Raw genomic sequence first — 21,685 nt, forward strand, 5'->3', positions numbered from 1 at the left:
TCTCTCTCTCTCTCTCTCTCTAACCTTCGGGCCTGACTAGATGGCCATTCAGCTCACCAATCAAGTGCCTGTATCTATATTCTTTTGTTTAAAGAAAAAGAGGGGAAAATGTCCTATCAGCCTAGTGTTGGTTACTACTCCACTGTTCCACTCTTGGATCTCCCACCCGAGGCAGTATTTTGGCTGTTTCCTAGGAATGCGCTTTTCTGTTCTGGGCTTAGAGGTCGCAACCCCAAGTGCCCCAGTCAGCACTGGGACAAAGTGGGCTTTAAACTTCCACATTCGTTCTATTTCTCCTTTCAGCCCCAATTTTTCATATTCCTTTGGATGTTTCCATCACTTGGGACTGATAGATCTATTATCACTGCTGTTTGGGCATCTTATCTCCTACATGGTCCCACATGATCTTACCCCTGTTGTGCTCCACCACTGTGTGGTTCCTCCCATTTGTATACGGGTGTGTCCAGCTCATATACCTTGAATAAGTTCCTATATATGATGCCTGCTACTTGGTTGTTTCTCTGAATACATGCTTCAGGTGATTGATCAGATTAATCGGAGCAGCACCCTAATTAACAGGGAAAATTAATTAATTGTAATTACTTTGTTAATGAATTCAGTCTCAACTCATGAAAGTTGTCAGTTCGATAACATGATTATTTCTCTAATACCAAAAATTCTAATATCACTCTTGACTCGCAAGTCAAGAGTGATATTAGCTAAGAATCTATTTTTATTGAATAAACAGAGATAGGAGAACATGCGTAAAAATCATTAAGATGCTACTAATGAAAGAGGTACTGAGTCTTCTCATATTGCTATAGTATTACAAATGTAACAAATTAAAGGAATAACACAAATTATATTTGTGGTGGACCAAAGTGGCTAAGTAAGAAGAGAAAGAACAGAAAGAAAACAAAAGTTGTTTAAAGAAGCCTGTGAGAATGATCAAGTGGGCCGTCTACTTATCAAACAAAACAATGACCAACAAGGGGAAACTCTTGAGATTCATGGTAACAGAGCATGACTACAGATATAACAGGAATACTTAGAGGAGGAGAAACTGTTGTGAAACAGCCTCTAACGAAAGCTGAAGGCAGCCACCCTACCCAGGGCTCAAATCTGGGCTGATTGCAAGTAAATGTGGTGTCAGAAATGGAGGATGATGTGACAGAGACATCACTCGGGAAGGTTAGATGGGTGCTCTCGCTGCTGTGCCATGGAGCTGGCTCTTTGGGCCAGTGGTCAGAACTCAGGCTTACCTACTATCTGTCCTGGCTTCGAGTTCTGGGTAGGATGGCTGCCTTCAGCTGTCATTACACATGGTGTCAAGTGGGATAGCAGCGAGGCCATTGGGAGTGTGTCCCAGGTTGATGAAACCACCCCCGCTGTGACAGGATGGTGTAGCCCAGTGTGAGGACCCCTGATGAGGGTCATGGGTGCATCCCCAATGGAAACGGCAGGGACACGTGGAAAGTGTCACATGCGGGACACTCCACAGAGGTGAAGACATTGTGTGGAGTCCGTCACCCTCTAAAGGGGAGGACGGTGTGTTGGAGACTGTCACTTAAGAAGGTTAAATGGGTGCTGTGGTTACTGTGTCAGGGAGCTGGTCCAGTAGTCAGCAATCAGGTGTACTTCCTGTCAGCTCTGGGTTTAAGTCCTGGGCAGGGTGCATTCCGCTTTTGTTACACAGCCTGAGGAAGGATTCAGGAGGCATCGTGGGAGGAAAGAGTTGATTGGAAAAGAGGAAAGGAAAGAACTGATTGGATTTTGATGTATAAACAGTAGCGTTACTATTGATACCAAGTGGTAGCATAAAAAGGGAAACGCCTGTCCTTACAACTCGTTGGGCTCAACCTGTCAAATCTGAGAGAGAGTGTCCATTTCCCATCAAACCATCTGGATGGCCCTGAGAAAGAGTCCAGTTTTTTCATTGCTGGCTCGACTCTGCACAAACAATGTTGGCCGACGACAACAACCAGGCTTCTTGAGACTACCTCTTGAGATTTTAATTTTCGGAGCTGGCTCAGTTGGAGAGTCCTTTCTGGGTAGGCCTTTCCGAAGCAGGAGTTTGGGGTATCAGTGGCCATGCATCCCATCATTGGTTTTGATGACGATTCTGGAATGATTAAACACTGACCATGAAACTTCAGTCTCGATCAATAGAGCAAGGCAAGTTTGCTTGAAATGAGCCGTAATGAGCGCATCCCGATGAACACAAATTAAAAATAATAAATAAAGCAGAACCAACAAAACCAAAATATATATTTATGTATTATATATTTGTGTTGACTGTTGAGGTGCACCTAGTAGCAGGATGCCAGATATGTATGTAGTTAAATACTCAAGAATTGAGAACATTAATGTGATTAAGGTGCCACTGTGTTGAGTTTCATGGAATGGAAAATATTAACATTGGACAAAATGAGTCTCTTGACAAATGTCACTGTACAATTTAACACTCATAAATTCAACCCACTATAAGCATTGTAGTTTTCTTTCATTTTTCATATGATCGTAATTTCTCACTGGCATAAAACATGATAAGTAGAAAAGATGCAAGCTTTAGAGTCTTCATTTTTTTCCCCCTGTGTTTTCCCTGTGGATGTCCCAGTAATCCCTGCTGAAGCAGCCCAGCCTCCCTGAGTGCAGCCCTGTGTCGTGTCTAGCATTGCGTATTCACCAGACAGCTCATCAGAACCAAACACCTTTCTACCACTGCTTGTAATCAGACAGGGAACGATTTCCCAGGAGTTGAATTAAGAAATAGCAGTTGATTTGTGTTGTTTGAGTGTGTGTGTGTGTGTGTGTGTGTGTGTGTGTGTGTGTGTGTGTGTGTGTGTGTGTGTGAACGTTTACGTGTGTGTCATCTTCATCTTCTTCACCAATTTGAACATATGAGTGTGAATCAAGTACAGTTGAAGAGAGCAGACAGACAGATCCCCATAGAGAAACACACATCAAACAAGGAAGGTTCCTGTGTTGCACTCGGTGGGTTTTGTTGGTTGTTACGTGCTGCAGCTACGGGCCCAACAGCACCATCTGATCCAGAGCGGCAACAAACCCACACGGCACCAAGGAAGAGCTGGCCCGTGTAGAGCATCTGCAGAAGAAGGTCTGAAAGTGGAATCTTCACTGCTGACTCTGGTCTTGTGGCTGAGATGTATGCTCGGTGAATACTGATCTCTGCGCGGCGGTGCTTGTGTGCCTACGGCTAATTGGAGCATGTCTCACTTTTATCAGTGCACTGCTCACAATGCCTGGAAGCGCTTATCTTCACCCAGTATTGTTTGGTCATTTATACCAACAAACAAGATGGCTAGGAGAGTGGGTAATGCTTCCAGGAGTACTGCTTTTAAGCATAATGTCACTATGTGTGTGCGTCCATGTCTCTCTCTCTCTCTCTGTGTGTGTCTCTCTCGCTCTCTCTCTCTCTCTCTCTGTGTGTGTGTCTCTCTCTCTCTCTCTCTCTCTCTGTGTGTGTGTGTCTCTCTCTCGCTCTCTGTGTCTCTCTCTGTGTCTCTCTCTGTGTCTCTCTCTCTGTCTCTCTCTCTGTGTCTCTCTCTCTGTGTCTCTCTCTCTCTCTCTCTCTCTCTCTTTCTCTGTCTCTCTCTCTCTCTCTGTGTCTCTCTCTCTCTCTGTGTCTCTCTCTCTCTCTCTGTGTGTCTCTCTCTCTCTGTGTCTCTCTCTCTCTGTGTCTCTCTCTCTCTCTCTCTGTGTCTCTCTCTCTCTCTCTCGCTCTCTCTCTCTCTCTCTCTCTCTCTCTCTCTCTCTCTCTCTCTCTCTCTCTCTCGCTCTCTCCATGTCAGGTTTCTAAATTATGTTTTTTCATACACTTGGCTGTTGGGCTGTTGCTTCCAACAAGGCTTTCACAAATCCACAACATTACCCCGGCACAGTGTTTTCTCGGATGTAACAGAAATGCAGAGATAATCTGTGTGGTGGTAGAAATCACACAGCTTTCCAGGCATGCAAGAATATTTGTAGCCAGTACCGGACCATTCACAAAGTGGATGAAGAAATTGGGCATTTCCACTCTGAGCTAGCATCTGTCGGAGTAAATTAGCCCCTCAGACAGTGAGCTCCAAGGTAAGATATTGACGCATCAAGGTTCGCATATTAAGATGTTAAGTCAGCACAGCTAAATTGGATATTTGCTCATTTGTGAAATGTTTCGGTATTGAGCAGGCAGGCTCGACCCACTCCAGTCTTCTAACTGCTTCTGCACCTGGAAACCCCTGCCCACTGTCCAAACCCAGGACCTCAGTAAGGTTTTCCATCTCCACCAAATAAAGAAATAACTGAGCAACTAAATAAAGAGTTAGTAAGCTCGGAGGATATCCTGTAGGTCAGGTAGAACTTGAACCGATGTATTGATCCTTGTTTTGCTTACACAGTTAAACTACTGTCCCGTCAAAAGCAAAGTAGTAAGCACTTCATGTTGTGGCGCTGTGTGTAGGGGGCTTACTTTCCCCGCATGTAGAGGGAAGCTGTCTGCATGAACGTAAACCTGCCATCCGCAGCCCCTGCTGCATGTCTTAGCCTGCACCTGACCAATGTTTTACTAGGATACTTCCAAGCTAGCACTGCTTCCTTTTAGATGTTGTCAACTCTTTATTATATATATAAAAAAAAGAACTGCTGCTATTTTTTTTTAACAAAGTTCCATAAAACACCATTTTTTTTGTGCTCTTTCTGCTGCATTCTAAACAGACCGACATAATCTATTTAAAAAGTGCTCTTACATTCAGGGGAAAAAAAACACCACTGACTTCACTGCTTTTGCTTCGGTGAAGGATCAAAATAACTTCACTGCGTCTGTGACAGTCCTGCACCAATTACTGTTTTTATCTCACTCTCTTTGAACATCATGAAATTTGTGTAATTTGTGGGCTTCACCTGCAGCAGATATCATGGTTGCAATGGCAGCACCTAGCCGCTGTCCAGACCCGTCCCCTGAACAAGCCGGCCTTGGAGGGTACAGCTGCTCAGCCTTCCCCCAGCAAGGCTCCACGTCCAAGACAATACTGCTCAAGCACGGGAGACTCGCAGTTCTCTGGCGCAGCGGCAGTGTGTCTGTCTTGTCAGTCTGCTGTTATGGAGGAGGGGGGTGCACATGACAGTCGTATTTCACAATAAAAGTCATACAGTGACTGGAGTCTCTGTCTAAACCGTTGAGCAGATTTTATAGTGACAAATCGTTTTATTTATATATATATATATATATATATATATATATATATATATGGCTCTGTGAATCCTTTCTGTTCTCAAGCTGGCATTCCTGCTAATGGGAATACAAAGTAGCAGTCCTTGAATGTCAGTTAGCTACCTCAGAGGACTAGTGCAAGCTAGCTATGCCTTATCTCACTTAGATTTTAAGGTATATAAGACTCATACATACCTACATTGGCTTGTGAGCCCCGAATTGGCTCACAAGCCAATAAGGTTTGATGCTTTCTTTTAATGAAGAATGAGTTAACAGTGTTACTTTCACAAAGCTTATTGGATGCAGCTCATTGAGTCCAGATAACATTTGTTTGTTTGGGTGTTTTCTACTAACTGGTCTTTGATAGCCTAGTCCATTATCCCAGCTATGAGAACCTAGCATTAATACACATGATAGGAGTGAGCTGTTTTGAGGCAGAGAGCTGACTGCTAATTAAATTACCTGCGTATGCCTGTTGGTTTTCCCAGAACAGTGGCAAAACTCAGCAGACAGCTCTATTTTTAGCCGGCAGTGCACCGTTTTAGCCAGCAGGGTTTATGTTCTTAATGAGAAGGGTTGTCTGCACAAGTTTAGCTCAAAATCCAGTCGGTGTTCAACAGAATGCGCTGAATGTGTAACCATATTTGGAGGGCGAAAGCAGTACTGTTGTCACTGTTATGACCCCTAAACACACTTGCATAGACATCAGTTCACATGTTCCCATGGTTTATTAGTGGTCAAGCTTTGGGTTCATTTAGCTGCTTTAGAAAGGTCAGCTTAGAAACTTTGACCTACACGCCTGTTACCATAACCTCAAAAATGACCGTTTTCCTTATGTGGCGTATATGTTTTATTGTAGACAGTTTTAATAGCAAAAATAATATCCTCATAATAAGCTGTTGCACCGGTTATTGGACCGTTAATATCGAGTCATTATCATTGCATGTCTCTCAAAAAGAAAATGGTTTTTATATTGCATGTAGGAGTTGTGAATGGGGATAATTTGAATCAGTCACTAAATTGTATTTTAAAAAGACAGGTGATGTGATCTTTTAGTGGATAATAAAGCAGAAATCTAAAGTGTGTTACAGTGTTTAAAATGAATAAACAAAAAACGGAATGTGTGGGATGGCATGTGTGAAGGCATGTGTGAAGGCGCGCGCGCACGTGCGTGCGTGCATCACCTCCCATCTACGGCTGTGCTCATGGTTTCATCAGCGTCGTGCTGCTGGAGTAACAGAAGCATGAGATAAGGAGTCAGCCACATTCCCCCTGACACTGGTGTGGGGTCTTTATTTGTAGATCTGCATGTCTGGTTGGAGTTTAATCATAAAGCCGTCAGTCCGACAGCGAAAGTTGGCTCCCTCTCTAAACTCTCTGCTTCCGCGCTTAGAAAGGGAGCAGGACCTCCCGGCCTAGTCACGTCAGCCAGGGCAGGGCCAATTTCACAGCTGTGCATCCCACTGCAGTGCGCCGTGGAACCTTTGGTTGAACATGCCTGCCAGGCTCTTGCAGTAACATACCATGTGTCTGTGGCCCCGGCAGGCGTGCTGTGGAATCTGTCCTCGTGCGATGCCCTGAAGATGCCCATCATCCAGGACGCCCTGGCGGTGCTGACCAACACGGTGATCATCCCGCTGTCCGCCTGGGACGTCTCGCCGCACCAGGAGGACCGCAAGCTGCAGATGCACACCTCTCAGGTGCTCCGCAATGCCACAGGATGCCTGAGGTAAGCACACCCCAGAGGGGTTTTCCGTGTTTTCCATGTAAGGTTTTCAGCTCCTGTGTCTCTGAAGCCGGTCAGTAGGTTTTTGAATGAAGATGAAACAGCAGGGTCAAGGGTATGAGTGGGAGATGGGGTAGGAGTGGGGTAGGAGTGGGGTAGGAGTGGGGGATGAGGTATGAATGGGGGAATGGGTGTCACTGGGGACGCCTACAACGCCTCGGTGTAGCAGCAAAAAAGACACACTCTGCCTAAGCTCTGTTCCGAACTCAGATGATTCAGGAGGATCGTTCTAATACGGAAGTCGTGAACTCACGCTTCCTGAAGCAGCCATGAGTCTCCAGTCTGAGAAGAGATCAGGCATCAGCCTTTCATGTCCTGAGCGTAGTCTGGTAGAGAAGTGTGGGAAATCTCACCCATTTGATGATGGTGGAGAAGACAAAATGGAAACGAGTGCCGGCTAGTGCGGCGGGACTGGCCCCCTGTCTCCTGCCCCACACACACACACACACACACACATACACACACACACGCACACACACACACACGCACACACATACACACACACACACACATACACACACACACACACACACACATACACACACACACACACACGCACGCGCGCACACACGCACACACACACACGCACATACACACACATACACACACATGCACGCGCACACACACACACACACACACACTGCTGCTCTTCAACCCAGAGAGGCTGCTGGGATAGCTGATTCATAAGGCACACATGCCTGTTGTCTAGTCAGTAAAGCATTGCAAATACAGAAGGCATATTTCTTATGTTGCATGTCCACAGAGGAGAGCAGCGGATGTATGATTTATACAGTATAATAATGCATAATGATCTTCATAAGGAGTGTGAATTTTGGGCATATTATGATTTATGCATGGCGTGCCTGGCTGGGAGTTGAGTGAAAAATAACACCAAGGAAGTGATGACTCTCATGGGCTCAGTATTACTCTCTGTTAGGATTCATTCCGTCTTGTATCCATAGCAACTATACTAAACTCAGTTCTATGTAGCTTCTCACATGCACACACGCACACACATTTGTTTGGCCTCACAAGTCCTTCAAATATTTGCCAAAGAAATGAGACGTCTTTCAGTATGTGGTTTTGGAATTATATCTTGAATGTTTCTGTGTAAATGAAGCCCTCACATCTACCTTAGCAGTCCATTGCTAAATTCAAAGAAAAGAACACTCTTACTAGAGAGGGGACCAATTCACACTGTGTGTGTGTGCGTGTGTGTGCGTGCGTGTGTGTGTGTGTGAGTGTGTGTGCGTGCGTGCGTGCGTGTGTGCGTGTGTGTGCGTGCGTGCGTGCGTGTGTGCGTGTGTGCGTGCGTGTGCGTGCGCGTGTGTGTGCGTGTGCGCGCGTGCGTGTGTGTGTCTGTGTGTGTGTGCGTGTGCGCGTGCGTGCGTGCGTGCGTGTGTGTGTGCGTGCGTGCGCGTGCGTGCGTGCGTGCGCGTGTGCGTGTGTGCGTGCGTGCGTGAGTGTGTGTGTGTGTGTGTGTGCGAGTGTGTGCGTTGCGTGCGTGCGTGCGTGCGTGCGTGTGTGTGTGCGAGTGTGTGCGTGCGTGTGTGTGCGTGCGTGCGTGCGAGTGTGCGTGTGCGCGTGTGCGTGTGTGCGTGCGTGCGTGAGTGTGTGTGTGTGTGTGTGCGTGCGTGCGTGCGTACGTGCGTGCGTGCGTGCGTGTGTGTGTGCGAGTGCGTGCGTGCGTGCGTGCGTGCGTCCTGCCGGTAAATTGCCCTTTTGGGGAAATGACATAAATGGCGTACTGTTGTATCCAAACAGAATTTCCTCAGAAGGTGCACTGTGTGTTTTCTTATCTTTGTGGGTAAATGTGGCCTTTTTTGTGCAGCTTATTGTGTCGTGAGCTGCGGGAAGACTGACTGGAATGTGTTTCTAATACTGAGTCAGCGTTTGAAAGCTACTCCATGCACATTCATTAAAAACAGCGGAGCATTGGGAAGTATGCCAAAAGACCCTGCACTGGGGCCCAGCAGATCTGCTGCTCTTCTCTGATGCTTCGCGTCTTAGGAAACCGATGTTTGCAAAGGCACGTTTGAAGATCTCTTTTCAGGGAGTTTCTAACGAAGACATTCAGGGAAGTGGCTGGTTTGCGCGTGCCATTACAGTATGCTCAGTGATGTTGGCCAAGCAACTGTTTGGTCCAGCTGAGATAGGAACTGCACTATTATACCCAGTGTGAACAACAGGGACCGCACCATTATACCCAGTGTGGACAATGGGGACCTCACCATTATACCCAGTGTGAACAACAGGGACCGCACCATTATACCCAGTGTGGACAACAGCGACCGCACCATTATACCCAGTGTGGACAACAGGGACCATTATACCTAGTGTGGACAATGGGGACCTCACCATTATACCCAGTGTGGACAACAGCGACCGCACCATTATACCCAGTGTGGACAACAGCGACCGCACCATTATACCCAGTGTGGACAACAGGGACCGCACCATTATACCCAGTGTGGACAACAGTGACCGCACCATTATACCCAGTGTGGACAACAGGGACCATTATACCTAGTGTGGACAATGGGGACCTCACCATTATACCCAGTGTGAACAACAGGGACCGCACCATTATACCCAGTGTGGACAACAGCGACCGCACCATTATACCCAGTGTGGACAACAGGGACCATTATACCTAGTGTGGACAATGGGGACCTCACCATTATACCCAGTGTGGACAACAGAAACCGCGCCATTATACCCAGTGTGGACATAGTCAGGGTGCTGCCTGTGCTTCCTGGACAGTGTTTTAAAATGGCTGGAACAACAACAGATTCTTTCACTTCATGGACTTTTTCCAGTTAAACTCTCGACTACATTATTCAAAGGATTCATTATTCTGTTTACATGCATGGTTGTGGATTCGGCTATTAGACATTTCTGCTCTACTGAATACTTTTCCTAATGGACTTTTTTTTTTCCAGGAGGAACCCAGTTTAGAGGTAGAAGCTGCACACAGCATTCACTGAATGTAGTTATAAGTTACTGAATAATTCACACTACTTAACACTTGAATAATAATAAGTGAATTATAACCCTGTTATAAGAGTTTACCTCTTGCGGTTTTGCCTGCCACTGCGGTGGTCTCCGTGGCATAGTGTACTGCTGTGAATATGTCCATCATGTCCTAATTTGCAGCGGCTGAGTTGTGGTTCATTCACGGAATATCGCGATTCAGCTGATGAATGTGAAAGTGCCTCTCACCCCTGGTGGCGATGGACGCTGGCCAGCTACTGAGGAACAGTGGAGCCCCACTGCCACAGGAAGTTTGACACGCATCTTCTCTAAATCACTTCCAATAGCAGAATATCTCTCTCTCTCTCTCTCTCTCTCTCTCTCTCTCTCTCTCTCTCTCTCTCTCTCTCTCTGTCTCTCTCTCTCTCTCTCTCTCTCTCTCTCTCTCTCTCTCTCTCTCTCTCTCTCTCTCTCTCTCTCTCACTCACACACACACACACACACACACACACACACACCCAAGGTCTCCATGGGCCAAAAATGCTCTAATAGAAACAAGTTGTCACAGCTCCTAAGCAGAATGCGGCCCCCAAAATTCCATCACAACTAGACCCTTTCTTCTTCAAGCATCAAAAGCAGAGCGGGGAAAAAGCCCCTCTGTTTACTCCGTTAAACATCTCTGCAAGTGCCGGAGACTGCGGGAGTCCTCCGCAGACAAGCAGGCGCCGAGAGAAGCGTCCGCTGCCCGTTCCTATCAGCGGATCCTTCTCTCTCACCCGGGATGTCCAGTTGGTGGTGGGGGATGGGGGAGGGGGGTTGTTTTTCCTCAGGAGCGGCCTTGTGTCTCTTTCGATAGGGGCGGAGAGTACACAATCAGCCCGCTATAAGTTGAGAGAAATGTGCATGGGAAGCTGAGGCCTGTGATGGATGACTCTGTCAGCATCACGACCTGGCTGGAATGAGCTTTGTGAGGAGATCGGCGGCTGGCTGAGGCGGAGGGCCACCGCCGAGCTACCGGAGCTTTGGTGCCACGTCGGGTGGAGAACATCATCTGCATGGTGCTGGTGCCTGGGATGAAGTTTGTTTTAATGGATTACTATATTTACAACATCTGTTTTCCCACCAGCTTAAACCGCTGTGAGTCATGGCCCACATATATACACTGCATCAGAAACCCCATGTTATTAGTAATACCTTGTAGGTGGGACATTGGAATTTGTGTCCCATCAATTTGTGGCTTTTAAGCTCATCAGTGGTCGGTTTTCTGAGCTCATCAGTGGTCAGTCTCTGGCCTCAGGGCTGAGACTGGGCGGGGGCACTCCCCCGGTAGCACTGCCGTCCGTGATAAACTTGAGCCAGCATGAAACCCACAATCATGGCAGATTTAATGCTGTGTTGAGAATGGCACCAAAAAACAATCGATGAACCTAGTGGATGAGAAACAGACCAGTGATAATCAGGCGAGAGAGCCAAAAGATGGGTCTCACTTGGTGATAAGTGTCCATAAAAAGGGTCCTTTGAGATCCTTTTACCTTAAAATGGCCAGTGAGTGTAGGTATGAGGTAGGAGTGTAATGAGTGTGTACTGCAGGGCATCCCACCTGTAAAGCCGTCCAGGGTTTGACAGAGAGTGAGACCGGCATTGGATAAAACGCAAAATGGGAATGAACGGGTGGCAGTGGTTGCAATCCCAATTACAGGCCTCAGAAGGCACAGAGGCGCTTCGTCGCCCAGAGCAGGTAATGGCTTTCATGAGGCGCGAGCTGAGGCTGTGGAGATCATGAATGAGCTAGCGGGGGGTGGGGGGGGCTCCCTGGACCCTCCACATGCCCAGGTGCTTCCACCAGTACGATGACGATGACACCCCCTCCTCCTCCCAACCCCCCACCCGAGTTAGCGGGAGGTCTAGCTCGTCATCGTTCCGAACGTGGCAGCCCACACGAAGCAGAACTTGCGTCTCCAGCGAGCGGCTACCTCAGCTGCGACACTGCCTCCTTTCTGATGGTCAAAGGTCCATGGACCGGTGGCACTTTCTTCAAGCCTGCTGGCTTCTACGGAGGTTGTTTCAAATTGACCATCGTTCTGACGTGGTAGTGGTGTCCTTCTTTTCTCTTTGTCTTTTTTTTTTTACAGCAAAATGAAAACTTTTGATCCAGAATGAATGTGTTAACAGCTCTGGACAGCAATTAAAACCAGTGGATCATTCAAACCTTTCAGCTAGGTTTTTCATTAAGGACCAAAACACTGGCTTGTTTACTTGGCTACACCAACGGAGCGCCCATTGTGTTTCCACAGCAGCTTTTATGAATTACATCGGAATTGCTCAAAGAACCCTTTAAAGAACGACTGGTAGCAGGATGGTTTCCTTGTAAAAAGATTTTAAGGTGTGCTTGAAATACAGCACTAATCATGTTCAATAAGTAATTAGCTAACAAAGGATGTTAATTGATTAAATGCCGTTTATTGAGACTGACAGAAAATAAATTACTCGAATAAGCAATAAAATCCAAGGGTCTCATTAACCTGGAAAATTTGCAGTGTCCTGTCTGGAGTGTTATACGGGAGCTGGTGATCGCACATGCTGGACCCAGACCTCACTCACAGCGCTAATCAGAACGCCAGGAATCACCCTTCAGTTGGATATTGATCAAAACTGACAGTGTTACCATCTGCCACACTGAACATGCATACACACGCTAATACACACAGCCACACACACAGATAGCAGCTCACCAGCTCTTTGCTCCCTGTGTTTAGATCCAGCAGGGCCCTTGAAATGGCTCATTTTGTCCCTAGCACCTTTTGAAAGTGTATAGCCGTCTTTGCTTCATTTATTTAAAAGAAATCAGGAAATTAATGCTTGCTCAACACGGAAAGGCTTGACAAGCGCGGCTGTAAAACCTTTTCTGAACCCCTCCCTGTCAGTCCTACCGCTCTCCTTTCAGTGAACGTACGTGCCCGAGGACTCGATTTCTGAAAGGGAAGGTGAATATGAGGGGAAAGCGAATTTGACCGCAACGCCCGGCCCACATTCTTATCCTCAGCACTTTTCAAAGCAAAGCTACGCCCACGCGCCTAAGCGCTTTCCCGCAGGGTCCCGGGCGGCTGGCTCGACCTTGTGCTTGTGTCATTACAGGTCTTCCCTGCCCCCCCGATGGTTTTATTTCATATTTTTATCATTTTGGAATATTGACAGGACCTGGGCCTATTGGGTAGGCCCCGTTAAAGGACTGCCACTTCATCACCGTGATGGCCTGATAACTCAAGCGCCGTCTCCTCCTGCCTCTGATCCGGACCTGGCATGTTCTCCAGGAAATGCGAACTCTGCAAAAAAAAAAAAAAAAATTATATATATATATATATATATATATCTCATGAAACCTCCCAGTAATGCATGGCTCTCCTTCACTGCCAAGCTAAGGGTGTGGAGCACTGCCCTGTCAGACTGCTGCTGCAAAACCAGCAGGGAATGAGATAAGATAAGAGCATAACCTCTCCGCACCTGCTCACACATGAGCTGTCCCCTTTTCTTAAGGACACCCTTTTTTCTTTTTGCTTTTTTTTTTTTGCTTCCTGCTTGATAATGCGCATCGGGCTTATCCCTTTGCTGCCAGGACTTATGGGAAAAGGAAGGTTTAATCGGCGCTTGTCCAGCTCCTGCGCGGTAAGCCAGCAGATAGAGATGTGTGGGCTTTTTTATGGCTCCAAGTGAACCCTGGGGTCTCTCTGCTCTCGCCACTGTTAACGTCCCACGTGTGACTGGCCGGGGGAGTGGGGGGTGCTTGCTTGGCTGTCTAACGAGCACAAAAGCTCCATTTGCCTGTGGTTCCGGCGTCCCCGTCTGGGCTCGCCCGCTCAAGGCTGACCCGGCGCTACTGACTGGCAGGCCCAGGTCTTTGTTGAAAGTGGGCTGGCATGTGCTGTGTTGCTCACCTGCTCACAAGCAAACCCTTCCAGAGTCGGGGCGATAAACCCGAGTGCACGGATCACTTGGAGGAAACACCCAGCAGGCTACAGTGCACGTCAGCAGGACAAGAACATTGTTTAACTGCCTCAGACTCGCTCTGCTCTCTTGGTTTATGCATGGTAAACACTTGGCATCTCTCATAAGGCCCTTCGCTTCATTATGTGCCTGGAGCTCTGCGACGCACCCGTTCATTAGCATAACCTCAGATTAACTATTGTCCCATATGGCAGCTCCAGAGCTCGGTGTTTAATATCTAATACTGAAGGCTTGGATGAGGACTCTGATTGGACAGCCAGGGGCCCATGTTCTCCTTCCACCAGCTCCCACAGAACAATCCGCGTGAGCTCGGGGCAAAGGACTACATGTTAGTTCAGGCTTAGCATAGGTGTAGTTTACATCGAGTGGTTTAGTACCAGGCTGGATATGACTGCATAAAGCAATGCTCCTGTCATGAACAAAGCCCAGGACACAGATTCACTTTCTGGTGAACATGTGAGTTACTGTTCACAATATCTAGCCACGGGAGGTTTATTAAATATTCTGGCGTCCTTCTGTCCAAGCTGAATACAGGAAAGCAAGCCGTTAAATATTATGTAGAAATGTGTTAAGCTCCTTGTAAATCTCAGGACTGTGTAGGAAGTGGCTGTGCTTAATTGAAATGCATGGGTTGCTGAGGTGAGATGTTGTGCTGAATGAAGTCTAATCTGTTGTGAATAGTTGGCAGCTATCTCATTCTCTCTGTTTACACCTCCATTCTCCTATTCTCATCACTTCCTATTATCACACACTTCACCAGGCTGTTCACAATCCCTCTCTCTCCCTTCATAGCCCCTCTCTCTCTCTCTCTCTCTCTCTCTCTCTCTCTCTCTCTCTCTCTCTCTTTCTCTCTCACTCTCTCTCTCTCTCTCTTTCTCTCTCTCGCTCTCTCTCTCTTTCTCTCTCTCTCTCTCTCTCTCTTTCTCTCTCTCGCTCTCTCTCTCTTTCTCTCTCTCACTCTCTCTCTCTCTCTCTCTCTCTCGCTCTCTCTCTCTTTCTCTTTCTTTCTTCCACAACTTTGAATAATCTAGTGTACAGGTGGGTTCAGTGAAGTCACTGTGAGTGTGTTCTCACACACTGAGTGTTGTCCTTTGGCTTCGCCAGAAGTCACTTTGTGTCAGCTTCACCCTGGCGTCTAGCCCGTGGCCCCGCCCCTTTCAATTTCAGTTCAGCCAGCTGCCAGGTGCATGACTCAACACTGGAACAGACTGTTCATTTTCCTTCAGATTAAGATACAGACCAAAGAGCTGCAGTTCTTCACAATTCATATATTGGGCAGATAAACCGTAAGTGTCCTGGAATACAAAAGGACCTTCACATCCATATTCAGAGGTCAAGTTAACACAAAACAGCCTAAGAATGTGTTATGTAGGACCAAGTGTGTTTCTACTCACCAGTGTATTGCTGGCTTGGAGGAGCAGTATTATAATAGGTGTGAATTCATAATCCAACCCACTGCGGGGCTCAACATTTCCTGTTTTAATATGATAATGGTAAGGACTGCTCGAAAGAAATCACTGTCAAATGAAATCACAGCTCAAAGGAAATCACTGACAAATGAAATCACAGCTCAAAAGCAAGCAAATCTTTCTGAATCCTCCAATCTTATAGAGAGTTGCATGTGAGGGGATTCCAAAAGTCTTACTGTAATTTAATTTGATGACTCATTGAAGTTGTCCACCCTGTCCAATCACCACATTTACCAAAATAAACTGCTGGTTACTTTATATGAGCAGTGTGTATTATTTTAGAAGTATATTCACACTCAGTCTTATAGGTAATGTATATGATAGTCGTAGAATGAATATGTACACTTAGGAACTTTATTAATGTCATTTTATGGCAGCTGTGTCATTTTAGTAAAACTTGCTGTTAAACATAGACTCTGGCCTAGTTGTACTGGCTTAGGGATAATTTCCATGGAGACAGTATCTCCATGGTTGCTGTTGACAAGTTGCTCAAAGGAAGTGGCTGTTTAAAAGAGCTTTTGCTAAATGCTGAAAATGAGCAAATGAACACAAATGACAGTGAGACAGGTCAACCAGGTCTGTGAGCTGGTAGAAGGTTTGTCAGCTGGGGGAAGGTCTGTCAGGTAGTTGAAGGTCTGTGAGCTGGGTGAATGTCAGTGAGCTAGGTGGTCTGTGAGCTCAGGGAAGGTCTGTCCATGGAAGGTCTACATGGGGGACCAACCTACACTGGCCATACGAATGATTTGTCACTATTTCTAAACATGTCTCTATCACACACTTGCTTGAGATCATACCCTTATTGTTCCCCATGCTCACACACACACACACACACACACACACACACACACACACACACACAAACACACACACCAAACTTCCTGGCAGGACATGGTTAGATCTACACCTTTATTAGGGCCTCGTTACAAAACGCTCAGGGTGCAGTACACTTGCACCAAAGTCCAGGCTGATATCGGTATTGCCCTGCCCCACCCTCCGAAACCCAGAGGAAGACCACCAAGGGAAGACAGACAGCTGGGGGTCAGGGCACAGGTAGCCTCTGCGCGGATATGAACCACGCAACGTCACAAGCACTGCTAACTACTGAACCCTCCGTGCAGTAGAAGTCAGCGACCAAACCTGGACACATGCAGAAACATCTAGTGAGCTCCTCCTGATCTGGGGAGGGCTTTCCTTAGAGGAAACCATAACATGTTCGGGCTAAAATTACCTGTTGGCTAAAATTAATTGCCACCACTGACCTTGTGAGTCTGCCAATCGAAAAGGGCCTCTGTAGAATTTCCATACACCAAAATAGACATTCAAATATATTTAAAGCATGCTTGTGACAAAGGACAGAGCTGATGGCCGTACTGAATATTAATATTTTATAATAACTCCATATAGCATAGCTGTAACAGAAATAAATAGCTCAGTTTGTACTGATAATGTGCCATATTGTCAGTACGGGCCAAATGATACATTTCTAATGCCTATGCCAAGTCAGGGTGTTTGAAAGAGAGGCACTTCTGGGCTGCACATGTCATCATTTTGTTTCCTGGTCGTCTACCAATTGCACCAAATGAAATGCAGCGATCAATTCAGGGCCGAACAAAGTGAGTAGGAATTAGGGAACAATCTCTTGTTGCATCTCCCATTCCAAGCCGTGCGTGTGAAATTGCATTTCGCCGTGAAGAACTTCAATAGACCCCTTGGGTAATCCACTGCATCATGGCACAGACATATATGTGCACTCCTGCGGGGGCTTAAGCGAAGATGGGGCTCTCCGTGGCACAGCGGAATGGCGAAAACGTAATCGAGTCTCAGGCACGAATTCGATTGGCTGTTATGTCTAGCGAACAGGGGAAGAGGCGGGGCCAGAAACACGCGGGGGCTCGGTCACGCCACCGCGACCACCATCGTCATGTCTCGTTACTCGGTCCTTGCAAGGTCACTGCAGGGTGTCCCACATTGCCGTTTCATTTGTACAAAACAAATGGGAATTTGTCAGATCGCTGTTTGTCCGCTGACATCTTTTGACGATGACAATTACAGTCACATTAACATTTACAGCACATTTACAGCACAACAGCAGACACTGTTGTCTCGAGTATCTAATGCGTTGATCAGTATAACAGCCATCCACTGCACGTCTATAAATTATGCAAATGGTCTTGATTGGCTACTTCCTTTTCACTGTATATGCATAATTCTGCTCCAGACAGTTCCTGGTGCGACTGTTCCCTCTCTCTCAGGATTTGAGCATTCAAATATTTATACATGTCAGAGGCAGATTCGAGTCATTTGAATGACAGCAGAGCATATGATATGTAGATTGGTGTTTGTCACTGCTGGATGGGAGGGAGAAGGCACACCCCAGTGTGGTCAGGACCAGCAGAGGAATGAACGGCTCTTACATTACCTCACTGATTACTGACCTGTGTTCTCGCTCCCTCTCTCGCCCCACCTCCCCGGTCTGGTGCTCTCTCTCTCATTCCATTTCTGTATCCCCCCCCTCTCTCCATTCCTCTTGCATTCTCTCTTCCTCTCTGCTCTCTTCTCCTGCTCTCTCTCTCTCTCTCTCTCTCTCTCTCTCTCTCTCTGTCTGTCTGTATCTCAGGAACGTGAGCTCGGCTGGAGAGGAGGCGCGCCGGCGGATGAGAGAGTGTGAGGGTCTGACTGACGCGCTGCTCTTCGTCATTCAGACTGCACTGGGGAGCACTGAGATTGATAGCAAGGTTTGGCTTTGCTTCTTCCTCCATCTCCCTTCCTCATCCTCCCTTCTCACCAAGCTGTAAAAAAAAAAATAGCTCGCAAGTGTGCACACAATCCAAGCTCCATTCAATATCTGAAATACTAAGAGGACTGCATTTGTGAGCTGGTGTGTGTGCGTGTGTGTGCGCGTGCTTGCATGCGAGTGCACCTTCGCTGTGTGCCATAACAAATAAACAGTTCTGTGGTTGGCTGCCCTCTCAAGGTTGCTAGGAGCCTATCTCCTAAATGGCATTCTTTAATCATGATTTAGCAGCCATCCTCCTCGCGCGGCTCAGCGCGGTAACGGCATGGCTGGGCTGCGTCCACGGTAATGAGAACTGAGCGGTGGGCCGCGGTGATGCCACGCACGGGACACCTGGCCCCAGGCGCTCCGCCTCTGGTCATTTTCCGACTCCGGCTCATTATACTGGCCATGCTATCTCAGCTTTACCACGGCCGGATTCTGCGCCCCGTTTACCGGCATAGCCTTCGGGATGATCTTTCGCAAGAAAGATGGAGGCGCTACGGTTCAGAGGAGGGGCTCATTTTTTTCCCCGATGTAACATTAATGAGAAGGTCCAGGGGCCTGCAGAGAACCACTGTCTGTTCACACAGAGCCCAGAAAAATGATGGCTTTTCACAGGGGCATTGTTTGAGGAATAAGATATGCAGATGCCGTCCTTCCAACGAGAGGGCGCTCTTGAGACCACTGATCCAACATTCATGCAGCATTCTCCACTCATAAATAACCTGTACCGGGTCACACAAAGATTATAGCTCTTTGTTGCTCAATAAGGGCTTATTATTTAGTTTTTTTTAACCTGATGCTTATTGTGTGGTATCTACCATGAATGGTTCATGGCTACATTTATACTAATATGAAAAGTACAAAGTTAAAACAGTGAGGAATGACGACAGTGTGGATCCCAGTGGCAGACGCCGGGGTTGGGACCACTGCTGTGGGCCTCCGCGTGCCTCAGTGCTCTTGCGCTCAGCTCTGGAGCTCCCCGACAGCCTGCCCAGTGACTGATGCAAGACGCTGCCCTGGATCAGGGAGCGACCAGGCAAAAGAAGTGGCAAGCACAATCCAGCAGCTGGGGCAACACACAGATCACATCACGGGAACACGGGTACTGGCCTCCGCATGCAGTCCTGGGTGGGTCTGGCATTAGCTGCCGCGAGCGCTCCCAGGCCTCTGATCTCGTCCTGGGACGGTCAGCCCAGAACTTTGACCGCCAGGTGCGCCACAGAAGCGGGTGTCGCAGGTCAGCGGCTCTCATTATGCTTGAAATGCCGGTGTGTAATTTCAAGAGCGTTTCTTTGACTGCACTCATTAGTTTAGTTTGCGCGGACGATGGTCCGTGTCACGGAAAAAAAAAACAAGCGCCTGCCAGCGAACGGCCCATTTTTCGTTCGGATTCCTCCCCGTGCATTCTCCCGTCTCCGGTGGCAGGCCCCACCACCCGTTCCACTGCTCCTGCCATCTCTTCCCTCTAATACCTTGTTAAATGGAGTGTGAGGCGTTGGATCTGACGTGCCATTTTTCCCCTTCACTGGACAGCTTTTTTCATTTCATTTCATTTTTGTACACATGGAAGACCACAGCAGATTTCCGATGCGCAGTAGCACCCAACTGGCCCCCTCTGCCACTCTTACAGGACACAGAGGGAGAGGGAAACAGCAGTAGAGAGTCAGAGAGACTGAGAGGTTGACTGAGTTATTCAGGGCGTAACCCTGTCCTGTTTAGCCAATGGACAGGTCAGAGTTCTTGGTTCTGTAAGGGCTACCTATAGACCTTATTGCCTTTGATCATTATTTGGCTCAATATATGTGTGTGTGTGTGTGTGTGTGTGTGTGTATGTGTGTGTGTGTACGTGCAAGCTGATGGATCTCCAGTCTGTTTAGGTTCAGCATATGCTAGACAGGGGGGATCTGTCTCTGGCCAGCTGGACTTTATCGGGAGTTCAGCGGTGCCCACATCTGGCCATTACCTGCCTCTGTCTCTTACTAAATGTCTCAGCACCGTATGTCTCAAACGTACTCTCTCTCCATCTCTCTATCCCCCCCTCCATTGCTGTTTTTGTTTATCTGCCCCCCCCCCCTTCTCCCTTCCTCCCTATGGTCCCCCAGACCATAGAAAACTGTGTGTGTATCTTGCGGAACCTCTCCTACCGGCTGGCGGCAGAGACGTCTCAGGGACAGCAGATGGGGACGGAGGAGCTGGACGGCCTGCTGGGCAGCGACGCCAACGGCAAGGAAGGAGAGAGCTCAGGCTGCTGGGGCAAGAGGAAGAAGAAGAAGAAAGCACAGGATCAGGTGGGCCGGCTCCCCACACACACCTGCTCGCTAGCTGTTAGCAGCACTTCAGAGGCCCCGCGCGCGCTCCTGGTTAAAGTCACCGCCGCTGACCCTGCAGTAACGAGGAGAGCACTCCAAGCTGGCCCGCGTGACTGAGGAAAAGGCGGGAGCATCGGGTTATGAGCGAAGCTGAACTCTGACCATTTATGTCCCCGTTTTGCGTGCTTGGATTTATTCAATTTGCATACACCACTTGGCGAGGGGCTTTTGTTCCTGTGTTGAGGGGTCTCCTAATATGCAGATACATTTAGCAATGATGTCATTTCCAACTCAGTTGGCTAATTCTGTTTGGTTTTATGATACACACAGAAGAATTTTTGATGGCCTTTCTGGATTTTGTTATTCTGCCTTTTCAGTAAAAGAAATAATCCATGAACAGACTGTCTATAATTGTCAACAAATAGTTCTATCTGGCACAAAGCTTCTTTTGTCAGAATGTAAACGTCCTATTTAACAGCACAACAGTAAAGTGAAATGGAATGTCAGGAATATCTGCAACCGCTGGTTTCCTGCAGTCCATCTTATTTATTTGATGCACTTTGCAACAAATTAAATCTGTAATCCCAAATCTGCAGCCTGGTGGTTGGATTTAAGAGCGGCGAGATATGAGTGGCGAGATAACAGATGCTTCCATTCTTCTCCCGTCAAATTCCAGCCAAACTCCGGATAAATCATCCTGTTTCCGAGCGGGTTCAGCTGAGGTTGAAACTCCCAGCTGTGTTTACAGGCTTCCCATGCACGGCAAATGGTGTACGTTCTCACAGGAGCCGCTCTGCACCACCCACGTAATGCACATGCGATGCACGTGTGATGAAAGGTGATAGATGTGAGTGCTTGTCTCACCCTAATTCTAACTCAACGAAGGTAAATTAAATTAAAACCCCATTGAAAGGCACATGCCCATCCATCACACAGGGCCCCCCTGTAGTTAAGATTGTGGTGTCTATGGAGGACATGCCGGTACGACCATAAACCCGTCTGATTCAAATAATACATCAGAGTGATTGCTCTGCCAAGGTTCCAGAGATAATATTCCTTTATTAAACACTGTGTCTTCCTACTGCGCACAGCAAGACACCCAGAACATTCCGCCGCTTTCGGGTCTATGCATAAGTTAGCGTCCCACACTTTGCT

At 47.5% G+C, this 21,685-nt stretch overlaps 1 protein-coding gene across 1 annotated transcript in view; it reads left to right on the forward strand.

Moving 5' to 3' along the window:
* ctnnd2a (catenin (cadherin-associated protein), delta 2a) overlaps positions 1–21,685 on the forward strand; it is a 188,683-nt gene that overhangs the window by 137,672 nt on the left and 29,326 nt on the right. The window contains exons 12-14 of the mRNA XM_027004434.2: positions 6,758–6,941; positions 18,060–18,177; positions 20,324–20,509. Of these exons, the coding sequence (XP_026860235.2) occupies positions 6,758–6,941; positions 18,060–18,177; positions 20,324–20,509 (488 nt within the window). The remainder of the gene's footprint in view (positions 1–6,757; positions 6,942–18,059; positions 18,178–20,323; positions 20,510–21,685) is intronic.

Source organism: Electrophorus electricus, chromosome 5 (genome assembly GCF_013358815.1).
Source record: "Electrophorus electricus isolate fEleEle1 chromosome 5, fEleEle1.pri, whole genome shotgun sequence".
In the NCBI taxonomy this organism is placed as follows: Eukaryota; Metazoa; Chordata; class Actinopteri; order Gymnotiformes; family Gymnotidae; genus Electrophorus; species Electrophorus electricus.